This window comes from Erpetoichthys calabaricus, chromosome 3 (assembly GCF_900747795.2).
Source record: "Erpetoichthys calabaricus chromosome 3, fErpCal1.3, whole genome shotgun sequence".
Lineage (NCBI taxonomy): Eukaryota > Metazoa > Chordata > Cladistia > Polypteriformes > Polypteridae > Erpetoichthys > Erpetoichthys calabaricus.
The window spans coordinates 243,101,739-243,121,845 of record NC_041396.2 but is presented as its reverse complement, the minus strand read 5'-3'; the positions used below and the strand labels follow the sequence as shown (position 1 = coordinate 243,121,845).

General features: G+C 41.3%; 2 protein-coding genes across 16 annotated transcripts in view; one reads left to right on the top strand and one right to left on the bottom strand.

Annotated features, from left to right (window-relative positions):
* The window catches only part of ptprk (protein tyrosine phosphatase receptor type K), a 615,224-nt gene that overhangs the window by 262,578 nt on the left and 332,539 nt on the right, over nucleotides 1-20,107 (top strand). The gene's annotated exons all lie outside the window — the stretch shown is intronic.
* LOC127526928 (uncharacterized) lies at nucleotides 16,776-18,480 on the bottom strand. Its single transcript, XM_051924154.1, has 4 exons — nucleotides 18,213-18,480; nucleotides 17,865-18,121; nucleotides 17,497-17,745; nucleotides 16,776-17,413 (listed from the first exon to the last, which is right to left on the bottom strand). The coding sequence occupies exons 1-4, from the start codon at nucleotides 18,468-18,470 to the stop codon at nucleotides 16,828-16,830; spliced, it is 1,350 nt and encodes a 449-aa protein (XP_051780114.1). The 5' UTR covers nucleotides 18,471-18,480; the 3' UTR covers nucleotides 16,776-16,827.

Below are 20,107 nucleotides of genomic sequence, written 5' to 3'. Positions count from 1 at the left end.
TGTAGCATTCTTTTATTCCTAACATATTACCCAGTCCATATCAGTATAGATATCCAGCATGATTTTTTACCATTGAGATCTTGTGTTTTTAAAGTGTTCCTTTCATTTTTTTGAGCGCTGTGTGTGTGTATATATCAATACGGTGTGTGTGTATATATATATATATATACACAAGTAAGCCCGCGATTCGATAGCAAATCGGAAATGCAAGAATGGCAATCAGTTTCTGTTCCGTCCGATATTTGGATGGATGACATATCATGGAGGGTGGGTGCGTCTGGGGAAATGTCATTTAATTCAATAAGCATATCTGTACTAAAGCGGTTTCGTTTTGTGGAGACGTGATTCTGTTGCCTTTGCTGACACCGACTGCTGGCAGAGTGGAGCACAGCACGTGTAGTTTACAGATTGTGGTGTGTGTGCCAGCCACCGAGTCGGGGAAGCCACTGGGTTTGAGTCTGTGACCGTTATGTGATCTATATTACTGGCACAGTGGATTAGAGCAAGTGTAGTGAACAGGTTGTGTTGTTTGGGCACCACCTACTGACTCTGGGAAGCCGCTGCATTTGACTCTGGGGCGTGCGCCACGGCGCAATATGCGCCTCGGTGGGAAGCCACTGCGTGATGACATATCATGGAGAGTATATGCGGTGGTGTGGGTGGTCACGTCCGGGCGGCTATACAACCTGGTGTGCACGCTTTACCTCAGGTATAGTTCATGGGTCGTAGGCATGGTAAAGTTTCCGTTTAATTCAATAACCCTATTTGAACTAAAGCGGTTTCTTTGTGTGCGCGCCTTCGTTCATTGTTTGTATCCATGACTGTACAGGTTGTGTTGTTTGGGCGCTCACAGGTTGTGTTGTCTGGGCGCCACCTATTGACTCTGGGAAGCTGCCGCGTTTTGGGAAGCCGCTGCGTTTGACTCTGGGGCGGGCGCCACGACGCAGCACATTGTGTTATTTGGGCGCCACCTACTGACTCTGGGAAGCTGCTGCGTTTGACTCTGGGGTGGGCACCGCCGCGTTTTGGGAAGCCGCTGCGTTTGACTCTGGAGTCTGGGGCGGGCGCCGTGCATAAATTAACTGTGGTTTAGTAATATATATATATATATATATATATATATATATATATATATATATATATATATATATATATATATATATATATATATATATATATAGATATATATATATATATATAGATATATATATAGATATATATATATAGATATATATATAGATAGATATATATATATATAGATATAGAGATATATATAGATATAGATATATATAGATAGATAGAGATATACAGTGGTGTGAAAAACTATTTGCCCCCTTCTTGATTTATTATTCTTTTGCATGTTTGTCACACAAAATGTTTCTGATCATCAAACACATTTAACCATTAGTCAAATATAACACAAGTAAACACAAAATGCAGTTTGTAAATGGTGGTTTTTATTATTTAGGGAGAAAAAAAAATCCAAACCTACATGGCCCTGTGTGAAAAAGTAATTGCCCCCTGAACCTAATAACTGGTTGGGCCACCCTTAGCAGCAATAACTGCAATCAAGCATTTGCGATAACTTGCAATGAGTCTTTTACAGCGCTCTGGAGGAATTTTGGCCCACTCATCTTTGCAAAATTGTTCTATCTATCTATCTATCTATCTATCTATCTATCTATCTATCTATCTATCTATCTATCTATCTATCTATCTATCTATCTATCTATCTATCTATCTATCTATCTATCTATCTATCTATCTATCTATCTATCTATCTATCTATCTATCTATCTATCTATCTATCTATCTATCTATCTATCTATCAATTCAGCTTTATTTGAGGGTTTTCTAGCATGAACCGCCTTTTTAAGGTCATGCCATAGCATCTCAATTGGATTCAGGTCAGGACTTTGACTAGGCCACTCCAAAGTCTTCATTTTGTTTTTCTTCAGCCATTCAGAGGTGGATTTGCTGGTGTGTTTTGGGTCATTGTCCTGTTGCAGCACCCAAGATCGCTTCAGCTTGAGTTGACGAACAGATGGCCGGACATTCTCCTTCAGGATTTTTTGGTAGACAGTAGAATTCATGGTTCCATCTATCACAGCAAGCCTTCCAGGTCCTGAAGCAGCAAAACAACCCCAGACCATCACACTACCACCACCATATTTTACTGTTGGTATGCTGTTCTTTTTCTGAAATGCTGTGTTCCTTTTACGCCAGATGTAACGGGACATTTGCCTTCCAAAAAGTTCAACTTTTGTCTCATCAGTCCACAAGGTATTTTCCCAAAAGTCTTGACAATCATTGAGATGTTTCTTAGCAAAATTGAGACGAGCCCTAATGTTCTTTTTGCTTAACAGTGGTTTGTGTCTTGGAAATCTGCCATGCAGGCCGTTTTTGCCCAGTCTCTTTCTTATGGTGGAGTCGTGAACACTGACCTTAATTGAGGCAAGTGAGGCCTGCAGTTCTTTAGACGTTGTCCTGGGGTCTTTTGTGACCTCTCGGATGAGTCGTCTCTGCTCTCTTGGGGTAATTTTGATCGGCCGGCCACTCCTGGGAAGGTTCACCACTGTTCCATGTTTTTGCCATTTGTGGATAATGGCTCTCACTGTGGTTCGCTGGAGTCCCAAAGCTTTAGAAATGGCTTTATAACCTTTACCAGACTGATAGATCTCAATTACTTCTGTTCTCATTTGTTCCTGAATTTCTTTGGATCTTGGCATGATGTCTAGCTTTTGAGGTGCTTTTGGTCTACTTCTCTGTGTCAGGCAGCTCCTATTTAAGTGATTTCTTGATTGAAACAGGTGTGGCAGTAATCAGGCCTGGGGGTGGCTACGGAAATTGAACTCAGGTGTGATACACCACAGTTAGGTTATTTTTTAACAAGGGGGCAATTACTTTTTCACACAGGGTCATGTAGGTTTGGATTTTTTTTCTCCCTAAATAATAAAAACCACCATTTACAAACTGCATTTTGTGTTTACTTGTGTTATATTGACTAATGGTTAAATGTGTTTGATGATCAGAAACATTTTGTGTGACAAACATGCAAAAGAATAAGAAATCAGGAAGGGGGCAAATAGTTTTTCACACCACTGTATATATAAATAGATATATATACTGTATAGATATATATACACACACACACAGCTCAAAAAAATGAAAGGAACACTTTAAAAACACATATGATCTGAGTGGTAATATATATATATATATATATATATATATATATATATATATATATATAAAATACAGAGAGAGTAAGAGTAGAACCTCCGTAGTTGCCCACCACACGTACTCAATGGTGGACCAACCTCTCTATTTTGTCCACCTCTGTAAGTTGTAACTTGACCATTTGGATTGTGACACACAATATTAATTTACCCTTCATAAGTTGACCAGTCGAGTCCACTCTACACTAAGGAGTAGAAGGTGTGGGCTTTACCTCTTAGTTGTATTTTTTTTTTTTTATATTCTATTATTATCACGTTGGATTAGGCCTAACATCCTATTGTTTATCACGTGTTGCTGAAGATTTTTTTCATCGTGAAGGGCTGGTCTGAATTGTAGGTACATCCAACAATTACTGAAAAATTAAACAATTAATCAAGGCATGATGGCCCAAAGGAAAGCACTTAAAGAGCTGGCATTCTCTGGAAAGCAGCAGCCAAAGAAAGACGGCAGAACATTTTGGTGTTAGCAAGACTGAAGTACAGACCAGCGTAAATGTGCACGAAGCAGCTGACAAAGTGGAAGAAGCAAGTGAGGATGACACAGAAATTGCAGAGACCCCAAAAGATGATGATGTCTGGCATTTGATAATACAGTTAATAAAGTCATTTACTGTGGGGGAAAAATACCCAGGTATGCTGAGTGGTATACCTAGCGTTGAGACTGTTTTCTCCACTTACCATTGTAATAAGAATAAGAAACAGACCAAGATTGACACCTTTTTTTTTCTCAAAAAGAATGATCAAACCATGGGGAATATAGTAAATGTACTGATTTGTATGATACTGTATGTATGATTTTATTGTGTTTTGATTGTGTATGATTTCCTATGGTATTATCTAATAAAAGCTGTACTAGAAAGTAAAGTACATGTATGTATTAGTACAGTAGGCCTAGTTCCTTATATTGACCACCTCTGTATGTTGCCCAGTTTGTTACAGTCCCTTGGGTGGTCAGCTTAGAAGTTCTGCTGTGTGTGTGTGTATAAAAAAATGTGTATATTTCAGAAACTGAGAGTCTTTCCTTCTGACAGCATTGTGATGTTCTTGTAGAAGTGTTGCATGTGTTTTAGATGTTTGTCCCACATATAGGTGCTGGTCATAAAATTAGAATATCATGACAAAGTTGATTTATTTCATTAATTCCATTCAAAAAGTGAAACTTATATATTAGATTCATTCATTACACACACTAATGTATTTCAAATGTTTATTTCTTTTATTGTTGATGATTATAACTGACAACTAATGAAAGTCCCAAATTCAGTATCTCAGAAAATTAGAATATCAATTAAGACCAATGCAAAAAAAGGATTTTTAGAAATGTTGGCCAACTGAAAGGTATGAACATGAAAAGTATGAGCATGTACAGCACTCAATATTTAGTTGGGGCTCCTTTGGCCTGGATTACTGCAGCAATGCGGCGTGGCATGGAGTCGATCAGTCTGTGGCACTGCTCAGGTGTTAATGAGAGCCCATGTTGCTCTGATAGTGGCCTTCAGCTCTTCTGAATTGTTGGGTCTGGCGTATTGCATCTTCCTCTTCACAATACCCCATAGAAAATAGATTTTCTATGGGGTTAAGGTCAGGCGAGTTTGCTGGCCAATCAAGAACAGGGATACCATGGTCCTTAAACCAGGTACTGGTATCTTTGGCACTGTGTGCAGGTGCCAGGTCCTGTTGGAAAATGAAATCTGCATCTCCATAAAGTTCGTCCGCAGCAGGAAGCATGAAGTGCCCTAAAACTTCCTGGTAGACGGCTGCATTGACCTTGGACCTCAGAAAACACAATGGACGAACACCAGCAGATGACATGGCACCCCAAACCATCACTGACTGTGGAAACTTTACACTGGACCTCACGCAACGTGGATTCTGTGCCTCTCCTCTCTTCTTCCAAACTCTGGGACCTTGATTTCCAAGGGAAATGCAAAATTTACTTTCATCAGAGAACATAACATTGGACCACTCAGCAGCAGTCTAGTCCTTTTTGTCTTTAGCCCAGGCGAGACGCTTCTGACGCTGTCTCTTGTTCAAGAGTGGCTTGACACAAGGAATGCGACAGCTGAAACCCATGTCTTGCATACGTCTGTGCGTGGTGGTTCTTGAAGCACTGACTCCAGCTGCAGTCCACTCTTTGTGAATCTCCCCCACATTTTTGAATGGGTTTTGTTTCACAATCCTCTCCAGGGTGCGGTTATCCCTATTGCTTGTACACTTTTTTCTACCACATCTTGTCCTTCCCTTCACCTCTCTATTAATGTGCTTGGACACAGAGCTCTGTGAACAGCCAGCCTCTTTAGCAATGACCTTTTGTGTCTTGCCCTCCTTGTGCAAGGTGTCAATGGTCGTCTTTTGGACAACTGTCAAGTCAGTAGTCTTCTCCATGATTGTGTATCCTACAGAACTAGACTGAGAGACCATTTAAAGGCTTTTGCAGGTGTTTGGAGTTAATTAGCTGATTAGAGTGTGGCACCAGGTGTCTTCAATATTGAACCTTTTCACAATATTCTAATTTTCCGAGATACTGAATTTGGCACTTTCATTAGTTGTCAGTTATAATCATCAACATTAAAAGAAATAAACATTTGAAATACATCAGTCTGTGTGTAATGAATGAATCTAATATGCAAGTTTCACTTTTTGAATAGAATTACTGAAATAAATCAACTTTGTCATGATATTCTAATTTTATGACCAGCACCTGTATACAGCTGGGCAAGCACTGCATGGTATACTATATACTGCATTTCATGTCTCTGCTATAGATTTCTTGCTTTTGGCATTAAAAAGAAGGGTCACAAAGAGCATAATGCTTTTAATATTACTTTGCCAGAAAAGTAATTTCCATTTTAATGAGAAATATTACAAACAGAAAGAAGGTATGCCAATGGGATCTTCATTATCAGGACTTTCAGCTGAACTGCAGTGATTTGAAAGTGTGGCTTTCTAAGTCAATTTGGACCTAAGCTTTGGATACATTCATCATATTAAAAAGTGATCAACTACATGAATTCCACAGCCACATCAACTCAGTTCATTATGGAAAGAGAAATGAAGGGATGCATCAACTTTCTGAACATCTCCATTGTAAGAGGTAGCAATGCTACTCTGATTTATAAGAATTTATTGCAAACAATGCTGCATGGACAAAATATTACACTTTGGTAGCAATCACCCCTTATTGCATAGATGGAGCTGTTAAGACATTGTGCAAAAGGTTATTCACATACTATAATACAAAAGAAACTGAAAAGAAAGATGTTAACTGTTCCATCTGTTTACACCAAACAGCTACACCAAAACATTTATTAAGCAATACTTACTTAGGAGATGTGCCAGAACAATTGGCACCAACCTGATATCTCATTCCACAATTGCACAACACAACGTACTCAGCCTAACAACATAATTAACTAATTGATGAAAGTGATCTTTGGCAACATTTTTAATAATTATTATGTCAGATTAGTTGTTGCAGCCCTAAACCCAGAATATTCATGCTTGAAAAGAACATCATCCAAATAATAAAGACTAAGACCAACACCCTCCAAACCCCACAGTACTAATCCACCCTTCTTACACCCGCCTACTTCGCTTCTTCCTCACTTGCTATATTTTGCCTTTGATTCCTGTATGTATAATCATTTTCCTCTAATGATGACACCGGACAGGTGTCGAAAGAGCAGGAATAAAAAGTGATACATTGTTTCACTTTGTTGGATTTCCAGCTATAAATATGCAAACCGTATCACAGATCTTTGCTTCTGTGTGTGTGTGTGTGTGTGTGTGTGTGTGTGTGTGTGTATAGTAGGTTGTGTAGGTTTTCTGTGATCTTTCAACAAGAAAAGAGCAGTGTTTGTAACTTACAAAAAGATTGTTTTTTATGAAACGAAAGAAAAAAGTTAATGCTCCTTTTATAATTTCTGACATTTTATATTTTTCTTAGTTTGTCACACATCCCAAAGACATGAAGTTCAGCTTTATGAGCATCTAGGCATATTTGAATGAGTGTGGCTCATTGGGTAGGCTCCACCAGAGCCTTGTATAATTAATACATTTTTCTTGCTGTGAAAGATGAAGTCTTCCCATTCATTCATTGCTGGCAGATTGCACAATCATTATTGGAATGGGCACCAGGTGTTTTTTTTTTTTTTTTTTTGTGTAAGCAGAAAAATTACCTATTTTACAGAAGTAATAGCATGTACTAACATTTTACTGTAGTAATAGTAATTTAGTAATACTGGTAAAAAGTGTGTGGTGTATGTATGTTTAAAGCTGTCTCTAAATTTGCTACACTTGTTAGCACAGCCTTGTCATAGAGGAGGCATACTTTGTCTGTTGGGTTTTGTGAATGTTTGTAAAATTTAGCTGTTAGTAAAAAGCTGTTTAGGAGCCATTGCTTTTAGTTTCTTTGAGAATTCACTGTTATTCAGTGTAACGTATTATTGTACCAGATCATGTTCACATAGTATTCCTAGAAATTACAGCAGCCAACTTAGATCCTATTGAGTGAGATTGTGCCTGTTGTTCCATGCGGCACATTAATGAGATTGCACAGTTAATATAAAATACTTTTTCCTGGCACAATTCGAAACTATTTGCCATTTTCCAAATTCCTTTATTACTAAATATTTTTAACACTATTTTCAGATATTTAATCAAAATCTAAAACATACAGGTTATCAGAGTGAACAGAATCCCCCATCCCCCTGCCACCAACCTCCCATTCATTTCATGAATGCTTGTATGGCAACATTGGCATTGTCTGAAAAGGCAATTGCCTGGAAGTTAAATCAACCCCAGTGTACAGGATAATTACTGTAGGATGATCAATAACATGAAGGCTTGATTACAGTCGGCTTTGTTCAGTAAAACCAGAATTATTTTGAACAGATTATCACCTAATATCACAAACAAAAAAGGTTCTATAAACATCAGAAACACTTTCTGAATATCTTCACAGATACAGCTCTAGAATTCCACCACAACACAGAGAGAGCCATAGTCTTCAAATGGAACATACTGTACTTTGAACAGTATTGAATTGTAAACTAAGACCACCGCATAAAATCAGACAATTAGGCAAAGAGGAGCCAAATGAACAAAAACCAAAAGAATGGTAGGTGTCAATTGCCAAAGCAAAAGTTCATGACTCTACAACTAGAAAGACACAAAGCAAAACAGGGCTTCTTTGGAGAGTACCAAGTTGGAAATCACTGCAAGCCAAGACAAACATAAATGCTTATCTGATTTTCCAGGAAGAACCTGCATGATCCCCAAGCCTATTAGAGAAAGTAAACTTGTTTGATTTACAGGAGTCCCATTATATCTAGTTTACAGTAATCATAGTATTCCACAATATAAACATAATACTATCAATCAGATATGGTGGTGTTACTGGCTATCGACCTGGACTGCTTGCTAGGATTGAAGGAATGAAGTCTGCCCTGTATCATTTTTTTAAATGAAGAATGACTAGTCATGCATCAGTTAGCTGAAACATGTTTGGTTCATGTAGTGAGATGATCCAAAGCACAAAAGCAGCCCACATGAATGCTGAAAACAAACCAAAATGAAAGTTTAGGACTGGCCTATTCAAAGTTCAGACCTGAAGCCGCCAGTAACACTGGGGAAGAAACTTAAATGTATAGTTCAGTCATTGTGGCTAAAGATGGCAGTACTATTCATTAAGTGTACAAAGGCAAAATTTGTCTTTAACACCGTGCCAGTTTATGTTGAATCTTAATTTATTGAATGAAAAATGTAGTGGAATTTTTTTTTGTTTACTTCGGTGCCTTTTAATTTAATATGAAATTGTAGTTGAAGACCTGAAAGCATATAGTGCCAACATTTACAATAATGGAAGAAATAAAGAAGAGGGAAGTACTTTTTCTCAGTACATTGGATTATCATTCTTTATTTAGGCTTGCCTGTTCTAGGAAACATGTTTGTTTTTGCTAAACTAATTAATACATATTTCGATATTTTGAGTAAACTAGGTTTGTACTTTTGAGGGAGGTGTTAATATCACAAGTACAGTTTTATTTTCAATATAAAGCTTATTCGTTTAATTTTAATAATGCATTTTCTTTTATTCAACTTGGGTGTCATTAAATGCTTTTGCTGGACAAGCTTTAATTGCTAAAGCTGTTTTGGCAATATCTAGTCTTGTTTATTGAATTATGAGAGGAGCTGAACAGGATTTTAGAAATCTAATTTTAAAGCAATTTCTGCTGTATGTGTTTCATGAAATGCTAATAAGCCGAACTAGAGAACAGAGGATGATAAAATTAGGAGTGAAGAACATTAATTGAAAACTAATGGGACAGCAGTGTAGAACTTCATCCAGTATACGAGAATTACATGCATGAGCAGATTTGAAGAGCACTTGTGGGATTCTCTGTTTCACCACATTTCTAATTCTGATAGAGCATTGTGTTAGAAACAATATTAATAATGCTGCAAAACAATTACTTGCTCATTTACCAACTGATTAAAATTCATACATGAAGCCAAACTATGCAGTCTTTTAAATGGATTTATATGTTCCCTCAAGTGGTTAAAGGGGAAAAGAGCACATATTTGAGCTTAAGTTCTTGTTACCTACTGTAGCGACCCCGGCTGAATGATGGTCAACTCTCAGACTGATGGTTTATGAATGTTTATTTTCGTTTTCGTAACCTTGTTTCATAAACACACCGTAAGAGCTATAAAAGGCAAAGTACAAATAAAAAGGGATATAAATAACATAAACATTCGTAACCTTTGTTTTACATATAACAGAGAAATTAATACCCTTTTCACTTTTCAGCGAGGTGCTTGTTTGTTAACTCCATATGTCGCTATTTTCCTTTCCTATTCCCGGCAAACTGCGCAATTAATTATGCAAACCAGGACCCCCAATAACTTATCAAAATAAAAGTCACGCAAACGCTGCGATTCAAGCCCTGCTGAAGTATCATGTGTCCTTTACACTCCCACCAAATCATTAAAGATTTAACTATAATGATTTCAACACTGACAGACAATTTATAACAGCATTTTAAACAACAAGCTCAATGAAATAGCAAACTAATTGAGGTAAAGTTCAAGTTGTGGAGAGAGTTGAGGAACAGATCTTAACTAGTCTCCAGCAAAAAAAGGCCATTATTCGTTCATTATCGACTTCTTTAAGTACTTCCTTTAGCTCATTGTTTGCTCCGAGAAAGTTGATTCCTTGATCTGACTTTATTTGGCAAGCTGCACCACGTATAGCGATAAAGCAGCGGAGCCCATTGATAAAAGCATCTGTTGACATGTCATCCAGCATTTCTATATGAATGGCCCAAGAACAAAAACATGTAAACAGAAGACCATACCTTTTATTTACTTTTCTACCTTCTTTAGTAAGAAATGGGCCAAAACAATCCATTTCACAATATGTGAATGGAGGTGAAGGATCCACTCGTTCTGGAGGCAAGTCGGCCATTCTTTGTTCTTCTATAGGTCTCCTGTGCTTCCTACAGATGATGCACTGCTGAATATGACGTGTTACTACTCGACTGATGGAAGGAATCCAGAAACCATTTGATCTGATTTCATTAATTGTAAGACCTTTCCCTTGATGCTTGATTCTTTCGTGACAATGACCAACTATCAAAGTTGTGATGTGATGATTCTTGGGCAGAATTGTGGGATGTTTCAGCGAATCGGGAAGAGAAGAGCTGCCAAGTCTTCCTCCCACCTTGAGCACACCATCTTTATCTATAAAGGCATCAAGAGAAAACAGACTGTTATGTGAAGGCAGTGGAACTCCTGTTTTAAGTATCTTTAGCTCATTTCCGTAAACTTGTTTCTGTAGTGTTTTTATTATAAGACTCTTTGCATTCTGTCTTTCTGTTACTGTGGAAATTCCATCTGATTTGTCCTTTTGAATTCTTCCAAGAATGCATGCAACAGCTTGGACAGCACGTGACCAGGATGAAAAACTGATCAGACGATCTATGAGGCTCTTTTGCTCTGTGTCTGTTGTGGTTAGCACTTGTGATACTCTAACCAAACTGTTCATTAGATCAGGTCCAGTGAGAAGATGGTCACTGAGACAGGTTCCTTTATATTTGGCAGAACAATCAAACAGAACACGCAATTTCTTTGGCTGCTTAGGATGACAAATGCCGTGATGAGGAATGTACCAAGTCTCACCTTCATTGCCTTCATCTTTAACTTCCTCTGCATCACCCTTTTCTATGATGTCTTCCATGAAACTCACATAGTGTTCCTTGTACATATAATTTCTTTGCAATTTCCTTTTCAGATGGTCAAGCCGAATAATTGCAAGTGACTCGTTGTTTGCTAGACTGGGTCTCTTCTTGAATGGTAGGGGCATTTCATAGTGGTTAAGGCTGATTTTCTTAATGCCTTCTTGCAATTTTCTCAAAAAACGGATGTCATCTTGAGAGACCCTTTTCTCCTCCTCATTAGTGTCTTTGAAATCTGATTCCAAAACATGAATTGCATCTGCAGGTGTCATCAGGGGGAGCTCTTTAACTGTGACTCTATAGCATAGACGTATATTGTTAGATGAATCCATATATGGTGATGAAGGCCCTACAATACTCCATCCTAAGTCGGTGCACACTGCATAAGGCTCTTCATTTTCACCCTCAATTACCTGCCTAGGCATTAATGCTCTTGAGCAGTTATAGCCTATAAAAAGTCCAGCTTCACAGTCTAGCAGTGGTGGGATTTCATTTGCAATTTCTGACAAATGCTTCCACTGTTGTGCTGTTTCACATGTAGGAACGTGGGAACGGTTTAATGGTATACACTCTTTAGTGTATGCAGAAGGAAGCTCAATATAAACCTGGGAGTTGTAACCTCTAACACGAAGTCCAAAGACCCTTTCACTCTTCACAAGTGTGTCTCTTCCAATCATGGTAGACAGTTTTAGTTTCACTGGAAATTTATCTGCTCCTAGTGCATCACTTATGCCTTGGTCTACAAATGTAGTGTCACTCTGAGTATCAAGCAGAGCATAAACAAGTTTTTCAGCATCTGGGCGGCTACATGATGACACCCAGACTGGCACAACCATGGATGTACTTGTAAAATGTCGTCCTTCTGTCACAGTGAGCGCTACTGCAGTAGTTGTTTCATTGCTATTAACTTCATTTGAGGTTTCAAAAATTGATGTTCTTGCCCTTGGCACATAGCTACTATCATGAAGACATGTAGGATGTCTTTTCTTACAGAGATCACATGAGTGACGATGATAGCAGTCTTTTACATTATGCCCAGGCATCAAACACCCGTAACAAAGTTTCCTTTCCTGCACAAATTTCCATCGCTCGTCCAAAGGCTTGGACATCAGCCCTAAACAGTTATGGAGCTGATGACCATCATCACTGCAGAACATACACTGAGATCCTATACTGATCTTAGTCAAACCTTGACTATTTTCATGAACACTTTGAGTGTTAAGGACACTGGCCATGTTTCTCATGGTTTCTCTGAGATTCTGTTTCTCACCCTTCTGCTCTGAAGCATGAAGAGCAGTAAGAGAGGTTATTGGATTACATGCAATCTCTGCTTCTGTTGACAGAAAAGCTCTTTCTTTAAAGCCTGGAAACTCTTGAGTCTCTTTTAGGGTTAGTGTAACCTGACGATTCCACTGAGATGCTACCCAATCAGGTAGTTTTTGTACAAGTTTCCGATTTTCTTCACAGTCATTCAATATCTGAAGACCCTTAACATGAGGCATCGCATCCTGACATGCTATCGGACTTAGGGATTATTCGGACTTTTTAAATGCATCTTTCGACTGGATCTTTGGCCAGTTTGCCAGTTTTTCTCTAAACACTCTCTGAATGATAAATGGCTGACCATAACGATGGTTTAGCTTGTTCCAAGCATCCTGGTAAGCTTCATCATCACTTCTGTAAAATATTCCATCTAGGATCTTACGAGCTGGACCAGCTATATATTTCTTGAGATAGTAAAGCTTATGAGCTGAAGAAACGTTCTTTCCATCAATAAGCAATACAAAGGAGGCCTTCCACTCAATAAAGTGAAGTGGATCTCCACTGAAAATAGATGGCTCTGGCACTGGAAGCCTATTCAGTGTTATGCTGTTTTGTAACGCCTGCACAAATGAGTTTGTGTTTTCATGAGGAGATGTTTCTTCATTGAAGGACTGACAGGTGACTGGTGCAGGAATGTGTCTTTGTTCTTTTATGCTGTAGTCAATCGGCAGGATGCTGGCCTCCATTGCAGCCTCATAGTTGTAAACTTCCAGCCTAGCATGTGCTGCTCTCAAACCCTTTTCAGCTTTCAGTCGCTCCAATTCACACTTGTGAGTCTCTAGCTCCCTTCTTTGGTGTTCTTCTATTTGCCGTATTCTTTCTTGCTGTCTTTTTTCTTCCATCATAACTATAAATTCAGCCTCCTTTGCTGCTAACTCTGCTGCAGCATCTGCCCATTTTGCTGCCATGCATGAAGTTGCAGAATCGTTGCTGGATCTTTTGCTTACTCTTGAGACTGTAGAACCATATGGATCTAGCATATTCATGATGCAGAAGCTGATGAAGACGATATTTTTCTCTTTCAGCACTAAACTCACCATCTATGCCAGCTAACCTCTCATATGCAATTTTGGTAATGTCAGCCGTCACTGCTTCACATGCATCTACTCTGCGTCTTAAATCTGAAGATGGTGTGATGTTATTTCGAATGGCTACATAAATGGCTATGACATCACCTTTTCTCTTTTCAAGTTCATCAATCAGTACAGATAATTGGCTTTCTGTGATGTCTGTCTTAAGCTGTTCTCTTACTTCCCGAGCTTGAATCTTCCACTGCTCATACAAATAGTTTAGCCTTTTTTCCTTCCTTAGAGCTTCTTCCGTTTGAAATATAACCATTTTTCCTGTGGGCTTTCGCTCACGACCACAGCGACGAGGGTCAGCCCTTTGGAGTTTTTGTTGAATACTAGTCTGCATTTCTTCACTACTGTAAATCACTTCTTCTAAGCCATCTCTCTGTGCACTGTCATCTTCATTTTGAAGCTAACTATCTGGCTCTAAACCCTTTAACTGGAGACTATCAACCTGCTCCTGCAATGCTCCCACACCTGAAAGAATTGGACCTGGCTCTGTCATCTTACTCAGTGAAAGAGTAAAAAAGAAAACACTTGTATACACAAATAAACCTAATACAATACAAAGATATCAATATCTCTTAGTAACAATGTTGAAGAATTATATCAATTTTAAAAGCCTTGAATTAACTATGATTCTGTCCAAAAATTACAAATGAACAATCAGTCAGATATTTCACAGTTCCCTTGTAAGAGCAAACGCTAAACCTTTAAACAGTAGTTACAGAATAGTCCAAATAGCCAAATTCTATCAAAGGGTCAGGATTAATCCCTCTTCATACATATACACACATATATAAACCGTTTGGTTTTTCTCTTAACTTTACTAATATATACAGCCCCTTTTTTAATGTCAACAGTACTCACTGTGACGTTATAACCGTTTATGCCTGCATTTGACCATCGCACCAAAATCCATTCGTCAGCTGCCGCTAATATTTAAAAATCCCTTGCTGAAGTCCTCGTATTGAAATTCTTAAACTGTACTTTCTTTTCCTTTGTAAAGTGGAAACTGAGCGTCACCACTTCGCCTTTAAACTCCGTTACAAATCAGACGAATCACTGGTGCTTCACCTTTAACTCCATTACGATGGGTACGAATCACCAGCCCTTCACTCGCGACTTCAGTTCGGCAGGACGACAGGACACAATGAGTGGTCAAGCTCTTACTGTAGCGACCCCGGCTGAATGATGGTCAACTCTCAGACTGATGGTTTATGAATGTTTATTTTCGTTTCCGTAACCTTGTTTCATAAACACACCGTAAGAGCTATAAAAGGCAAAGAACAAATAAAAAGGGATATAAATAACATAAACATTCGTAACCTTTGTTTTACATATAACAGAGAAATTAATACCTTGTTCACTTTTCAGCGAGGTGCTTGTTTGTTAACTCCATATGTCGCCATTTTCCTTTCCTATTCCTGGCAAACTGCGCAATTAATTATGTAAACCAGGACCCCCAATAACTTATCAAAATAAAAGCACGCAAACGCTGCGATTCAAGCCCTGCTGAAGTATCATGTGTCCTTTACACCTACTGTCCAGTTTTGCACTGTTCTTTATGCATATTTGAAGTGTATTTTGGAGGCAAGTTATATGCATTTTTAAAAAAATTTAATGTATAAGCTTAAAAAAATACATATTTTGCCTTTATAGTTCTCTTTCTTATAGTAGTCCATAGCAGCCGAGACCTTTGTGTGTTTTTAGCCCAGTTTAGTTTTTGTATTTGGCTCAGCCCATTTAACATGCAAATTCAAACATTTTATTTTTAATTCCTCCAAATGACGCAGCTATCAAAATCCAGAACAAACTTTGCAACAGGGATTCCCAAACACAAGTTTATTCTCTCTGCAGCATAGGGTGGTTGAAGTCTTAAAAGTTCTATGTTTATTTCAAAAACATGGGTGAATTATGTGTCTACACTAGGTGGTGGGTTAATGGTGTGCAGGTGTTTTAGCTAGGGACGTAGGAGTTAGATTTGTTGTCTCACAGATTGCTACAACCCAGCATGTGTATCAGTATTTGGTTTTATTGCTCTGTGATTCATTCCAAGTTAATTTTAAATTGCTACATATCATGATGCCATATTGGTGTGAAAATTAGACCTGCCTTATCATAGCATGGATTTGCATAAATGTCTACCAACAGGAAACTAGAAGTTACTAATTACTTCATTCCCTCAAACATTGCATCCTTAGTTGCGCAAAAAATGCCAGCCGATCTGCGAGGCTGAGCCGGGTCCGTTAAAGGTGAAAGGGGCGGGCGCATGGCGCATAGCCGATTAGCCACGCGGTCGCGGGAAGGTAAACAGAGAGCCCTTAAAGCGGCGGCGGGCGGGACAGAAGCAGGCAGGCAGACACAACGATTCAATCAACAAGGTTTATACAATGAATATACATATAATAAATAGAAATCAATCAACAATCCAAGAAAAAAAATAACGTGAAATAACTATATACAATAAATATAACATGAAATCAGTGTATATTAAATAAAAGTCAAACAACAATCCAAGGAACTATAAATAAATATCAAATAAAAAAAAAATAACCAGTAGATGAAGCCCAAAATTAAAAAAGATTGTCAAAAAAATAAAAAAAAAGTAAAAACAGCTTGAAAAAAAGGAGACAATATATAAAGTGCCAGTCATTTGCAAAAAAAAAAAAAAAAGTAAAAACAGCTTGAAAAATGAAGCAGGCCTCCCTTTCTGCCAACATATAAAGTGCCAGTCATTTGTAAAGATTGTAAAAAAAAAAAAAAAAATTTTAAAAAAAAAAAGTAAAAACAGCTTGAAAAAAGGAGGCCTCCTTGACAATTATATAAAGTACCAGTCATTTGCAAAAAAAAAAAAAAGAAAAAAAAAGTAAAAACAGCTTGAAAAATTTATAAAAATAAGAAAAAAAAGAAAAGAAAAGCAATGTATGGGCCCATCTACTGATTAACAAAAATTGTTTAGTGGCCATCCCCCCCGGCACGATTTTGCTTCGCTCTCCTCTTTTCCTCCAGCCACTCCTGGACACTTCTGCCGGCTGAGGTGGAACAAAAGGTTTCCCTCCCAAAGCGGCTGTGGCCGAACTCTTTTGTTTTAGGACGGCCACAGCGCTGGCAAACAAAGGCCTCCACTTTTTTTCTTTGTTTGGGAGGGATACCTTGCTGTTGCGCCAGCTCCTCCGCCTCCTGTTTTTTCTTCCGCCGCCAGGCAGTGGTGCGGGGTACTGAAGGTTGTGCCGGTGGAGGCGGAGAAGCGGCAGTGTCAGCCGGCGGGAGGAGTGGCTGGGTGGCGGGTGCTTCTTGTGGCACGGGGGGGTGGCCAACAATTGGCGGTGCCACATCCACGGGGCCCCGAGTTCGCTGCGTCGCCTGACCGGACAGGTCAGGCAGGTCCGAGTATTCATGACATGGTGCAGCGGACTGCTCGGGGCCCGTGGGCCGTGGCCGTACGGCAGGGGTGGGCTCCGAAGCAAGGGCCGAGCTGGATGGCAATGGCACGGCCATCTCCAGAGCCCGCCGTACCAGCTCCCTGGTGCGAGTGAGGTGCCTACAGGGACAGAAAGCAAAGTAAGTCAGGGTGGGAGGGAGGAGAGGGGCATGGTGGATCCCACTTGTCCAGTGTGTACTTACCATTGTGCCAGGGTGCGCTGATTGAGGGGGAATAACTGGATACGTGTCTGGGCCATGAGTACCGGGTTTGTAAGGATGTTCTCTTGGATGCAGATATAATCCCGCATCACAGCTGCCCAGCGGTTCACCCTCACGCCGCAGATGGTGGTTCCTTCGGGGTGAATCCTGGACAACTCTATACAAACGGCCTCCACAAGGCGGCTGATGTTTGGCATCTGTGCGGCTTGGCCGCCTTGGCCGACCATACACCTACAAAATTCGGGGGGTGGGTTTTTGAGAGAGAGAGAGAGAGTCAGTCAGTCAGTCAGTCCTGCCATTGATATCCAATCAAAAGGAAAGAGGCAACGCCAAACAGGTTGAGCACCTACCGTCGCAAGCTCTCCACTCCCGGTGTGACACTGGTCTGCGAGTGCTTGCGTCGGAACCTCCCCTTCACCAGTCTTTCCTGGTGGCGTGGCGGGAAGCGAACCGGGGCCTTGTCGCCCTCCGGCAATCGTTCCCAGAGAGCGACAATCTCCGCCACTTGCTGCTGAGTCACGTAGGCACGGTGACGCAGCGTCATGAGACTAGAGGCCAGGTTGACCACGTGCTCGTAACCCGGGCCAGTGTCAGCTCCAAGGCTACTCTGTTGGAGAAAGAGAGCGAAAGTGAGAAAGGGGAGTGAGTACTCATTGGATATTCCACAGGTATATCACGACTCGTCGGGAGAGACTTACTGGCTCGTGGGACACCCTTTGAATGGCCTCGTCTCCAGGGGAGGTCTCCTGGTCGGCTGGCCCAGACTGTGAGGCGCCGATGGCAGGTTGCGACTGGGACTTGTCAGACGACGGTTGTCGGGCGAAGTCCTCCTCAAGGCCGAAGAGGGTGTTTTCGAGATGTTCTTGTACTGACCCCTCGTTCTCTTGGAAGCCCTCGTCGACACTGTCGTCGTCGTCTGTATCAGTCCCATCCGGAGCGTCGGGATCCCTGCCCATCACTTCCTCCAGCACTCGACCGGTCTGCGAAAAAAGGTACTGGACGCCGATGAGCTCACCTGTGAAAAAGAGGGAACTGTTTTAAAATGAAAAGGGGGGGGGGGGGGAGAGAGACAGACAGACAGACAGACGGCTCGACGCCCGCCTCACCAGTGTACTTCGCAGGCCGGGCGACGTCTCCCTCGTCCCACTCAAAAATGCAGAACGAGAGACGCGCCATGAAGAGGCTGTATAGTGGGTGGCTCTCCGTGGTAACACCCGCCGCGAAGCGTCGCATCAGGTGCCACACGTCGAGCCGCACCACTAGCTGAACCCACTGATGGAATAAGAGGGACACCTTGGATGGTCCCCCGTGGGAACAGCAGTCTCGGTCCACATAGAGGACCAGAGGCGGGGAAACACCGGCATCACGGTATCGCCGCATCAGCCCGGTGGCCATGGGGTACAGGCCAGCACCCTCGGCTGCAGTGAGGACACTGATTAAGACCTGGCCGTACTCATTCCCCACGTTGGTCACCCAGGCTGCCGTTCCTGCCGCGGCACCAGCAAGTTTCTTGGTCACCTGAACGATGAAAGGGAGAGTGACGGTAAGCTGGAAGGAAGGAAGGGATGGCGATATTGCTCACCTTCTTGGTTGAGTCCATCTTCAAGAATGAGCCAAAGATGGAGGTGATCCGGGCCTTGGTCTCTTCTATCCTCGAAGCCACCTCCCTGGCATAGATGGACAGCAACCACTTTACACCGGGCACCGGGGTCATCCGTGGTGGTCGAGGCGTAGTCGTAGATGGCTCGGCACCCGATGTGATGAACTTGGTGGCCACGAACATGAACTTTCTGGACCGCTCCAACCAGGACTTGACGTGCTCCTCGAGCAGATATTTGCGCAGCCGGGTGGCCCCGTTGCCCAGCGTGCGCTCACGCATCTGCCCGATGAGCTTTTTGTCGCAGGATAATCTGTGTTGAGACAGAACAGAGACGTTAGGACTGCCCGTGTGTGCCTGTCTACCTATGGAGAGTTGACCCAGCCATCGGAGACTCCTTGTCTGACCTGTAAGTCAGGATAGCTGGAAAGTCATCCAGGTGGGTGCAGTGCAGCTGATCCAAGACATCCTGCGACCAGCCCGCCACCTTCTTCTTGCAGCGCCGGCACTCCAGGTACTCCATGGCCATAAAGTACCATCCGTCTGACTCCAGGACCCTCCGGACGGTCCTGTAGAGTCCGGCTCCCGACAACCTGTGGCTGCACACCGTGCAGGACAGCTTGTAGCCCCACATGCGGTACGGCATCCACAGGAAGAACGGGCGCTGAAAAAAGGTGTCGGGGGCTGGAGGTGCACGTTGCGGGGGCCGGGAGGATACCACCAAAGGCGAAGGTTGGACGTCAGAACAGGCTTTCCATCCTTGCCCCTGGTGAAAAGGGCCCGACTTACCCACGCATGCTGTTCTTTGGGTAGGGAAGTCCTCCAGCCCTCGGGTAAAAGTAGCTGTGTGTGTGAGAGAGAAAGAGAGACGGCATGAGCAAGAGAAAAAGAAACAAAAAGAATCAGACAGGCCCTGTTCCTTTCCCGGCAATGCAATTCAAACAAACACATCCTTTTAACTCACCTCTCTCCTGGCTACAGACAGCATTTGCGAAG

Excerpts from the sequence above, each read along its gene's own strand:
- LOC127526928 (XM_051924154.1), bottom strand. The coding sequence starts at position 18,470 with ATGGGCAGGGATCCCGACGCTCCGGATGGGACTGATACAGACGACGAC. Across the intron at positions 18,122-18,212 it reads AAAGGGTGTCCCACGAGCCA|AGTAGCCTTGGAGCTGACAC; the intron begins GTAAGTCTCTCC and ends TTTCTCCAACAG. Across the intron at positions 17,414-17,496 it reads CAGCGCACCCTGGCACAATG|GCACCTCACTCGCACCAGGG; the intron begins GTAAGTACACAC and ends CTGTCCCTGTAG.